This window comes from Leptonotus elevatus, chromosome 21, assembly GCF_054856555.1.
Source record: "Leptonotus elevatus isolate MCC_2025b chromosome 21, RoL_Lele_1.0, whole genome shotgun sequence".
In the NCBI taxonomy this organism is placed as follows: Eukaryota; Metazoa; Chordata; class Actinopteri; order Syngnathiformes; family Syngnathidae; genus Leptonotus; species Leptonotus elevatus.
Window position 1 is genome coordinate 15652760 of NC_141259.1, and position 11262 is coordinate 15664021.

Genomic DNA, 11262 nt, shown 5'->3' on the forward strand with positions numbered 1-11262 from the left:
TGCTCTCCAGTGCATTCAAAGCATGCCACCCCAAGGTCAAGAGCTTCTTCTTTGCGGCAGATGGTGTGGACGACATGAACAGGTCAAATCTGCCGCCATTTGCATCTTCATGGATTGTGCACCTATCCGTGTCATTTGGGCAAGGCGGAGCCATTGAGAAAAATATAAAACTGTCATTTGGTGTATAAACTAAGGGCCACAAGTACTCTGGCGTCTATTGTTTACAAACATGAAATGTTCTCTGTCATCTCCTGTTTATGTTCACGTGTGTGTTCCATCTTAACTCTTTTCTTTTTTTGACCTTCAGATGGTTGAGTCGACTCAACATGGCTGCTGTGGGCTACGCAGAGCGAGAGAGGATTCGCCAAGAGCAGGGTGAGCCTTCATTTCTAAAGGGATGCCGTTCTCATTACGGTACACGATACTCGGTTGACGGCGGCAGCGCAAACTCAATTTGTACGTCAATAAACTACACTAGTGCAGCAGTAAAGCCATAACGGCAGAATGCAATTGAAATTTAGGGGGGGAAGCAGAGAGGAAAAATGCCTCCAGGAAGGAGATTTGAACTTTGAATCTCAGAACTGTGAGGCAGATGCCAACAAATAAATCGTTGTTTTATCCAATTATCAAAAACGTGAGCATTTCAATTATCAGAAGAGCCACAAGATGGCAGGAGGGGCAACGCAACACATCCAAGTGTATCCCTTTTCATGTCACGAGGACGACTGACTATTGTGATTAAGTTCAGTAGACTATTTTGTTGCTTCAATGGCGTATGATACTAACCAATGCGTCATCGTTAATGATGTTCGTAACAATTTCTGTCTTTAATTCCTGAAGAATGGTGACCTTAACGTCCAGTAGTCCACCTGCAATGCAGTGAGATGTACTTCATGTAAGCTCATGTGCGTGGGTTTCCTGCAGATTACTGGAGTGAGAGCGAGCACGAGGATGACGCCACCTCCAGCCCCAAACAGGACAGCCCCCCGCCTCCATACGATACCTACCCGCGGCCCCCGTCGGTGAGTCACCACTGGACGACACGCGGTACCGCTCGAGTAGGCCAAGATATGCCCGGCTGCTCTTCTGCAACCCACGTTCATGTTTCAAAGTTAGCTCATTTAACCTTCAGCCACAGGCTTGGGCTAAATTTGCCCCGTCGGAACTGGTGGATCCACATTTAGCAACCATGAATAGCATTTTATTTACAATTTAGTTTTGATGAGATACAGGTGATTTGGGTTCCGAACCTGCACACGGAATGAATGAAACTCGTCTCCTTCTTTATGCACGTAGAGTAAAATGACCTAAGTAGTGCTTTGCCGCCCTCTTGTGGAAAACCAATCACAAACCAATCTCCTTTACTAGATGAGCACGTACACGGAAGGCCGAACGACGCGACTGTCTTCCACCGAGACGTCGCGTTCCCGCTCGTCCCTGGAGGACTTTCTTTGCGGCGAGCCCTCCGCCGCGGCTGCCGAGCCGCAGTATCACCCCGGCCCTCTTGGGGGCGGCACCATGCACAGCAGCAGGAGGCCGGGTGGCAGCAACAGCAGCGACGTGGCGTACCGTTGTGACCCTGTGGAGGTGTGTAGCGTAAAAATCATCGGAATTGCCTTTAGGCTGAGATGTCATACTTACACTGACATGAATGTGACCTAATTTGCAATAATTTACACTCATTCCACGGCATCATGATTACTTTTATATATTGCGATTTTAATTCCCCTCTGAATAACATTAATTGCCTCTGTTGCATTTGCGCCTTAAAGGCAAAGTTTACAGTTTTAGCTCGGCCGCTGTCAAGACTTATTGAGTTCAAATGCCACAAGGCCTGGCAGCAAAAATAACGTAACTGTCACGCCTGCCGATACCCGAATCCATCCAGCTTCTATACTGCATATGCCCTCAACTGTGTCGCAGTACAAAATTTCTCCGTCTCCCACAGTACCGCTCCAGTCCCGCAGGGGGCAGCAGCGAGACCGGCTCCCCCGGCCGATCGTCCTCGTCTCAGAGACGTTCCTGGCAGGACTTGATCGAGACGCCGCTGACGGAAGCCGGACTGCACTACCTACAGACGGGACCGCTCGGTAACGCCCGATCATTTATATTTTGATGTATTCATGAGGAAAAACAATTACTACCCCATTTCTAACACTCTTCATATTCAATTCTGCTTAAACTGCTCAATTGTGGGGGGCAGTTCTGTCTGACGCAAATAAAAAGTACCATCTTGAATGTGGGCGGAGCTCGGGCGTTGCAACAAAGCAAGGACGACTCAGTGTTGCCACCTTAGCGACGTTTCCGACTCCCACTATTTTTCAACAAAGCAACACAAAAAAACCAACTAATCTAGCTACATTTCGTGATGTTGTTGGAGACTTCCGGAAAGCCTTTAACTACCTCAGAAGAATGAGATGTTCACCTATCTGCATCCACGTTCTTCATTGCACACTTGGGTTATAGGCAAACCAGAGACCCAACTATTTGCATACAAGTCACTTGAAAGTTCCCTTTTCCATCAAATATAACTTGTATCTGATGTTCTTCTTCTTGCAGAGGACGCCGTCTTCGCCGACCCGAGCCCGGCCAGCACGACGCCCATGTCGGCCGGGGCCGTTTACACGCTTCCCGCGCAGAGGAATGTACCGTTGCCCGTGGCGATGCAGAGGCTGATTCCTATGGCAACCCAAGGAGGGAAACCCCGCAGCTTCACGCTGCCACGCGACAGCAACCTACACATGCTGCTGGCGCCGCCTGCCAGGGAGGAGCAGCGCACACACAACAGTGAGGGCGGGAAGCAATAGATAAACATGTAAACATACAAAAAAAAACTGTCAAATATCAAATGTTGTTTGTGCCCCAAGGTGGCAGCGAGGGGGCATCCCTGGGCGACCTGTTCCGCGCGTGCGAGCAAGGCGGCGTGTGTCCCCTCGGCCGGGAGTCCGAGGCCAAAGGCCAGTCCGAGTTCATGCGGTCCTTCCTGTGGCGGACCGCCGACCCGCAGCTCAACGAGCGTCTGCACCGCCTCCGCATCCTCGGTTCCACACTGAAGGTTGGTGAGTGCGCCGCTGCACATCAACGACATCGGCAATGACGACACTAGACTGCATAAAAACAATCACATTTTAATCAAGAGTAGGACACGTATGGCCTTCTTTAATCTGGCCTTGCATCATCACTGAAGTCAAAATAATGATACAAAAGTAGGGAATATATTTCAACTAACCAATTTTTGGGTGGAGAAAAGCTAATTTAGTGCAACAAGTATTAATGGACGCTTGACTTAAAAAAAATAAAAAATAATAATAATAATAATATATATATATATATATTTACTTTTTTATTTTACTTGAATTAACATGCATACTTGAATGAAAAAAAACACTTGTATAACACTTTTCTACCTTAGGTACTCGAAGCGCTTGAACACAGTTTGTGCATTTTACTTACTGATGACAAATGGGGGTTCAGCATCTTGCTCAAGGACACTTGGACATGACCACAATGGGGAGGGATCGAACCCACAACCACTGGGTTGGGAGATGACCACTCTACCATTAAGCCATGCCGCCTCAAAGAGTCCAAAAAAGTAAAATTATAATACCAAGAAAAACGTTTTCATCATTTCGGGCATTGTACTTTTTTCATAATTTTTGTTGTTCCCAGAAATGGTTCCTTGCCGTATAGTCTTCAACCCAAATTGTAAATTTTGAGCAATGAAAATGTATCCTAAGCTAAAATAGTTTGCGTTGAACCAGCAAAACAAATGAAATAGCTCTACACAATGATTATCCTCCCAAAAAAAATCACTGTTAAGTGGCTATATAGTGCAAATAAATGACATTTACATTCTATGCAGTGCACTCATAAATATTGCAAGGTATATTGCTGCTATACATATTCTTGCTTCAAGGCAGTTCAATTGCATCCCTAAATGAGAATTTCAAGTGATTCATTTTGCTGTCTTTCTTCTACGTGGCCAGCTGGCTTGCAATCTGACAAAGATGTGTGTGCCTTTATTAACGGTGTGAAATGTCAAACATCCGTCTGATCTGGAGCAACGTTTTCGTCTAATCAGTGTGTCTCCGCTCCGCTCTTAATTTGTGCTCATGTCTGCCGGCTGCAAGTTGTCCTGCTGTTGTCCTGTCGTGTGACCTTGATGCGTTTGTGACGGTTGCTGTCTGGCTTGCAAGGAGCTTTGCTTGTTGGTCTCGCGGCTTCAGGATCTGCTGCTTTTGCATCTCTGCTTCAAGGGAATACCGTCGCTCGGCACCTTGACTTGCGGTGGAAATAATTAGACTCGTAAGTCAAGGTACGACTGCAGTCTGAGTTTGGGGAGGTCTGCTTGGGTGAATTGTTTCCCATGATAAAGCGCACCAAAAACTCTTGTTGGCCATCTTCAAAATGAGTTGTTGTGGATCCAAATTGTGAGTTGTCGAGATGCTGCATTTATGCAGTATGCTTCAGTTGCTGTGGAAACTGCAAAGGCGCGGAGGTAAAAGTGCAGCCGGAGAAGAAACTCAGCACAACCTGACATTTATTTAAAACAGTTCTGAATCGATAACATTCCGCTCCAGATGAGCAGAGTTTGCACAATTCATGCATTAGAAAAAAGGAAGAAAAAAAACGACTTTCATCTGCTGCTGCCCCAAAATGTCCTCATGGCTTCTTCCTTGGCTCATTCTACACCCATTTGTAGATAATCCTGCAGACAAACAAAAAATTGCATTTATGATAATCAACATATCGTGTATTTCCCCCCATTTTCAGTGAAGGAAGCTCCCTTGTCTTAGGCACGTGGGCGTCTTCCTTGCCCCGTGTAGTGCTGGGCCAGTGGCAAGTCTGTTTTTTGTCACCAATATTTTCTTTGGATGTAGCGCATGCAGCAGACACATGGCTAAACCCTACCACCGTACGATCCCCCTCCACACACACACAGTAAAGTAAAGAATCTTCACCCAGCCTATCTTCCAAGTCAAACTGTATGTAAAGATGTAAACGATGTCAATTAGCCCCATAGTTAAGTGTTTTAAACTCTCACAGATTGCCGACAAGCTGCACTTGTCCAGTGTTTGGTGTTGTTCAAAAGGATTTGGGTTCTTGATCCGACGCCTTACAAACATCAGACGTCCCCAAACTTTGTGTATTGCCCCGTGCCCCGTGTCTGTCTTGCTTTCTGTGTGTCTGCGTTTTAAACGTGGAGCGCTTTGTCACAACCCCCCCCCCCTCCCTTAAAAAAAACATGAATCCCCTCCTGTGTTTGTGCGTAGGACAGAGAGGGGGAGCTAGCGCTGATTGACAGGCTCTTGGCCCGCCCCCAGCTGTCGGCCGCAGAGTTCCAGGAGTGGAAGCGAGCTTATCAGGAGCTCTTCTCGCAGACGCCAAACGAGGCCGACGAGCCCGAGGTCGAACCCGAGGCCGAGCCCGGGTCCGAGCCTGAGCCCGGGCCCCCCTTGACGCCCTCGCTTTCCCACACGCACTCTTATATTGAGACGCACGTCTGAAGATGCGCACGCACACACAAAAGTGTGGTCATCCAGCAGAGGAGTGGCCGTCACAGAGTGTTTCCTTAGCAGGAAGTGATGTCATGAGGCTGGCCGCGGGCCTTGACGTGATTGACGGACTTGAACGTCACCGCTTAGAAAAAAGATGAGAATGGGAAGAAGTCATTTTGAGCACCTTCTGGGTCTTGTTTGTTTTTCCATTTTCAATTGGCAATCAAGAATAAAACATGAACAAGTATCCCTCACATACTCGCAATTCACAAATTCACCTATTTGGATTTTTTTTAACCTCCCACCATTACTTGTTGAAAAGGTCATCTGTTTTCTCTTTCAGGCCAAAGCTCCATCTAATATAAAAGTATGGCTTCAATATTAGAATCAAAATCAGTCCTATGACGCATTTTTCTATTTTTGATCTGAGCTAAAAATGTAATGTTAGATTTTTGCTTGCCAATTGATTTGGAAAGAATGCAAATGAGTGTGTATGCTGTACGACATATTTGTCCTGGATGAATGTCTCAGCCATTCTTTGTACAGAATATTTATCAAAAGCATCAATGTTATGTAATCAAAAAAATCCAATTTTTCTCTCAGCAGCCAGAACATTAGGCACGCCCACGCAATCTTACGACATCTAACATTAGAACTGTCTGCCAACGACACAAAGATAATGTCGGAATTCTCAGACCGCTCTTTATTACTGTGCTTTCAGTTTGCACTCATCTGCAAGTGCACTACATCAAACTCTTTCTATATGATCTATATTTGAAATAATATGATGCAAATCTGGTCGATTTGAATCTGAGGTGTCTCCAATGTTCTGCCTCTTTCGTTTGAATGGCACGCACGAGGCCAAAGTTACGCAGTGACAAATCAAGATTGACAGGACAAACGCAAAGCTGAGCTTGGACTCCAATGAACTTTGCCGTCGATGCTTGTCGTGACTCGTAGCATGTCCTTGCTGTAAATACACACAAAATTATTCAGAATTATAAAGTTTTGTGTTCAAAAGTGCTAGATAGAGTGTCCTGGCTGATGTACGTTTTTTTTAGGAGTGTCAAGATTGTTCAATGCTAAAGCTATAAATGAGTATGATTATGCTATAAAAAAAACAACAACAAAAATGTGTGTTTTTCTGTTGGAAGCCGTGGCTGGATCAATAAAGTTTGGTTGTTTTGAATGGCCCTTAATTAGCTTTGTTTGTGTTTATGCGAGGTAAAAATAATGGAGACAACTCATATTTGCTTTGGTTTATTTTAATAGTTGTTGCAGAAAGTTGTGTAGTTGAGTGCTCCGAGGGCAACCAAAACAATCAATCGATCACCAGCTGCCAGAGGTCATAGTGAATCTAAAAGTCAAAAAATACATTCATACTATGCTGAAGTTTAATCAATAATCGCTTCTACATAAATGCTGGGCGTTGTCACTCGCGTCTGAGTTTTCTTCCATACCTTCACTTACACATTCAACCGGCATTTCGTTAGTCCATCCCCCTGACTTTTCTCCGCCGTTGACGTCCGCCTCCTGCTAAACGCCTTCACCTTGTCCTTAAGTATCCCTGCTGCCTCTCGGCTCATAAGCCTTAAGTCTTAAGGGATACGCTGCGCGGTTTTTAAATATGTTGGATTTCAAATTCTCACTCGCACTGCAAGACGAAACCGCCTGCAAAGTCAAGGCTGTACTTTTGGGTCTGTGCTGTTCCACTCCGGACCTGTGGATGGCGGCATGTGCACATTTCCAGCTGTTTGTCAACGGAGGAAACAAATACACTTTTGAAAACATCTGTAAGGCAACCCCTCGCCAGTCTTCTTGCGTATGGATGGCAATAGCACAAGCTTCAGGTTGCTTCTCAATTGGCTATCAATTTGTTTCGCGCCACAAGTCTGTCACTTGGCCCAACGTTGATCCTGAACAGGTTGTCTTCCGAGCACAACGGCAGGGAAAAATCTCTCTTACCACAACCCGAAATCCGCAGGATAATCGCTCAGGGTAATCTTTTAGAGATATCTGATAATCGGGCCTTTTGATTCAACTCGATTGTCAGTATGTGTGTATATATTCTGCTTTAGCCAATTGTAAATCAGGCTAAAAAGCTAAATGTATGCCCAGCTATCGTATCCTCACCCAGGCCTTGAGACTACAAAACAAGTGGAGCGTAGTTCAACCAGCTAGCTCCTAATATTAGCATCAAATTAGGCATAAAATATGAGGGAGCCGACTGTTGTGTGATTTAGCCCGGCATCGGTAGTAATGTGCACTCGGTTCCCGTGAGGGGTCTTGGTAGCTGACAGATCTCCCTCCAGTGGTCTTTCTTAGGTTCATACTCCAGCACACTCTTCAGCACCACTTCCTGCCCGTCGCTCCACTTCCTCCCGCCAAACACCAGGATGCAGCCGCTCGGCGTCACTGCCATCCCGTAGCGGTACGAAGCAGTGAGCAGCGGCCGAAGCCGCGTCCAATGGTCCTCTCCTGGATCGTAGCGCTCGATATCGCAATAGGGCTCGTACATCCCGAGGAGTGCGTAAATGTAGCCGTGCACACTCGCCAGGCGATGTCCGAACCTCCCGATGGACATGGGCGCCACCTTCTTCCAGAGTCTACTCGCGCTATCCAAGCACAGAACTTCCTTTCTGCTTTGGCTCTGGCCCGGGATCAGTTCGACACCGCCGCTGTCCGAGAGACCGCCTGACACGTAAATGTTCTGCTCAAGCACGGCGCAAGCGTGGCCGTGGAGAGGTCCGGGCATGGGCGGTCCCCTCCTCCAAGCTCCTTCCTCTAAGTCGTAGAACTCCACGGAAGCCAGCGTGGCAGGCGTGTTGGCGTTGGCGGGTGTGTGTTGCCCCCCGATGGCATAGATGGTGTTGTCGGTGGGGCAGCAGGTGAACTTGGTCCTCTTCTGCAGCATGGACTCGACCTGCTGCCAACACTCAAAGCGGGGGTCGTACCTCCACACCTGGTCGGACGTTTCCGCAGCAATCGGTTTCTCATCCGCCTCGCTCGCCACCTCCCCGCCCGCCACGAAGAGGAAGCCACCCAAGGAGCACACGCAGTGGTTCCTTAGTCTCAACGGCAGGCAGGAAGTAAGGGGCGTGAACGTCCTGGTTCTCAGATTGAAGGTCAAGACCTGCTGCTCCGGTTGATCTGGACTTGAGCTACCACCGACAAGTAGTACACGATTGGCCGACCTGAGCGTTGATTGTTTGTTCTGCCTGATTGGCCTTGCCGAACCTGTTCTGTGGTACTCCAGCGCCCTCGTCATCTGGCTCCTTATCAAAGGTGTGCCCATGGCTTTGCTGGCATGGCTAAGGTGCGCAAGATCGGCAGGGGCGATCAATCCGAAGCGCAAGCGGCTCAGCAGCTGGTTGGATTGCAGCAGTGGGAGGGGCCCGTTCTCACCCAGCCAGTCCAGCGCCAGTTTGACCAGCTCCACTTCCTTCGCCGCTGGAATTTCTTCGCCATCCAGCACCGCCATCAGCGATCGGAGGTTCAAGCCCAGGAGATCGTACCGTCTCTCTTGAAGAAGAGTGGCCATCTCCGTGGCGATGGCGTAGTTGGCCGCTTCCAACACGTCAGTAAGCGCGTGGTGCTCTGCTAAGTTAGCGTAGCAGCAGCAGTTCTCCGCGCTGAGCTCATCCGTGATGTAGCGTTCGCATATGGAAACGGCCGCGTCCACTTGCAGGTACCTGGCCGCCTCCAAAATATCAGGAAGTGTGCTCGTCGTCACCCTCAGCCAACCCGAGTACAGGAAGTCTAAGATGGCATCCAAGCCTACAGGTGTGAGCGCCGGGAGCCTGATGCTGCACGCTGATCTCTCTGCCGTAGCCTCCCCGAACAGCGCCCAAAAATAATCACTGGAGCTGGCCAGGAGGGCCCGGTGACACGGGAAGGAGGCGCCTCGGGTCTCGAGCACCACGTCGCACATCCTCCCGGCCGAGCGCAGGCGCTGGAAGCGGCCGAGCAGCTCCGTCCTGTGGGACGAGCTGTACAGAATGGAGTAGCTATCCATCCTCCGCAAAATAACCATCGATCCCACCGGCTTTTGATTCTCTTCCGTTGGTGGCAGTGATGACCGCCTCAAAAAGTCACCCTCCCAACAACCTCCTGTCTCATTTGTGATGTTCTGAATCTGATCCTTCGCTTTTTGTCTGCTGCCGTTTGGTCTGCGCCCGGGGTGGGAGTATCACCCAAGTGCCACACACACACACGCTAAATCCTGCAGACCAGATCCTCGTGTCCGTCTTCTTTGTGATGTTGCGAATGTGATCCTTCACTTTATGTCCGCTGCCCTTTGGTCTGTGCCCGGGGTGGGAGTATTAGCCAAATACCACACACACACACACACACACACACGCACGCACGCACGCACACACGCGCAGGCAGCCTGGTGGGTTTTAGTGTCGATCCCAGTGGATGAACTCATTGGTAAATACAGCTGCCAGTCTGCGTCCAAGGGCACCGTGGCCAAGGCTTTTAGGTGCTCTCATCGCCATGGCGACAGGAATAGAAACAACTGACACGCTTCGACTGTCGCTTGGCTCAAAACAGGCATCAGACATGTCGACATTTTTGGGGCCAAGACGGCGCGAGGGTCACGACAAGGGATGCTAAGCTGGCGTGTTTATTTTGGTGCCGAGATTGGAGCCCGTTTATCGGGTTTCGGGTGTTTATGGCCGTTTGATTAATGGCCAGCTCCTGAAAGCTGTTTGTGTGTTTTTGCTCCCATGCTTTTGCGATGCGCAGACATACACGAGACGAGACGAGAGGACACAGTCGTCCGCACGCTAGCAAGGTTGTTTCATGGCGCACTTAACAAACTCCGCAGCCTTCTCTGCCATTTACATTTGGCGGAGATTTATGAGGATGTTCTGTGAATAGATGCACGTAGGCACGCACGCACGCACGCACGCCGCCCTCACAGATGAGTGCACGCGTGCTCGTTCCCACATTCGAAGGGTGTGTGCGTGTGTTTTCATGACACTTGAACGCAGAAATAAGCATCACGCCTCTTTGCATCACGTTTTTTTACCTTCCCACACAAAGTCAGATTGTCCCGTGTGGATGTTATGGTTGCACCCTGACCTGATGGAGGCTAAACTTAGATACAGCTGCTCTGCATTGCCCCATCCGTCCCTCCCTCCCTCCCTCCCGCCCTCTCTCTCTATTTGTGTGTGTGGCATGTGAAGTGATGATGGATTGATCGCCATTAAAAGAGGTACATTTGGATGGTTCTTAAACACGGTGGATTTGCCGACTTAAGCCAACTCTTTCAAGACGTAATATACGTAACACTCACTGGCTACAACATAAACAAGATGGAAAACAAGAACTCAAGAATTCAACAATACGGCGCTACCTTGACTTGTGACTTTCTCAAGTTACGAGCTGCCATTTACTTTGCTTTATTTTTAATTTTTTTTGCGAGCCAAATTTGATGAAGTGAGCTTCAGAAAGTTAGAATTAACAAAAAAATCGAAAAATAAGTAAAAAACGTTTTCGTTAATTAATAAAAATAAAAATAAAATGTTTTGTAAAAAAAACAACCTAACAACGATTAGCTAAAAGTATAACTTATGTCTATTAAGAAAAACTAAAGCTAATACTAAAACAAAACAAAAAAACTAACCTGCTTTAAAATGAAATAAAGCATACTGAATGAATAAATAAAAAAACATCAGCCAAAAGGAAATATAGACTAACTATTATGAAAAATCCCAAACTATAATAACCCTGCAAACAGTCAATTGCAATATTGCAA

General features: G+C 47.8%; 2 protein-coding genes across 4 annotated transcripts in view; one reads left to right on the forward strand and one right to left on the reverse strand.

Annotated features, from left to right (window-relative positions):
• Positions 1-11262, forward strand: part of cnksr2a (connector enhancer of kinase suppressor of Ras 2a) — a 36925-nt gene that overhangs the window by 22978 nt on the left and 2685 nt on the right. The window contains exons 18-25 of one of the 3 annotated variants that reach the window (XM_086065757.1): positions 11-82; positions 308-375; positions 925-1022; positions 1369-1587; positions 1949-2090; positions 2560-2787; positions 2868-3055; positions 5274-6691. In XM_086065757.1, coding sequence (XP_085921883.1) covers positions 11-82; positions 308-375; positions 925-1022; positions 1369-1587; positions 1949-2090; positions 2560-2787; positions 2868-3055; positions 5274-5507 — 1249 coding nt within the window. In that variant the 3' untranslated portion in view covers positions 5508-6691. Of the gene's footprint in view, positions 1-10; positions 83-307; positions 376-924; positions 1023-1368; positions 1588-1948; positions 2091-2559; positions 2788-2867; positions 3060-5273; positions 6692-11262 lie in introns of those variants that run through there. The other 2 variants (XM_086065758.1, XM_086065759.1) reach the window with 2 other exon arrangements.
• Positions 6758-9914, reverse strand: klhl34 (kelch-like family member 34). The gene has a single exon (XM_086065769.1). It carries the CDS (start codon positions 9529-9531, stop codon positions 7738-7740), a length of 1794 nt encoding a protein of 597 aa, XP_085921895.1. The 5' UTR covers positions 9532-9914; the 3' UTR covers positions 6758-7737.

Bases quoted from the DNA above. Each gene is read 5' to 3' on its own strand.
- klhl34 (XM_086065769.1), bottom strand. From the start codon at position 9,531: ATGGTTATTTTGCGGAGGATGGATAGCTACTCCATTCTGTACAGCTCG.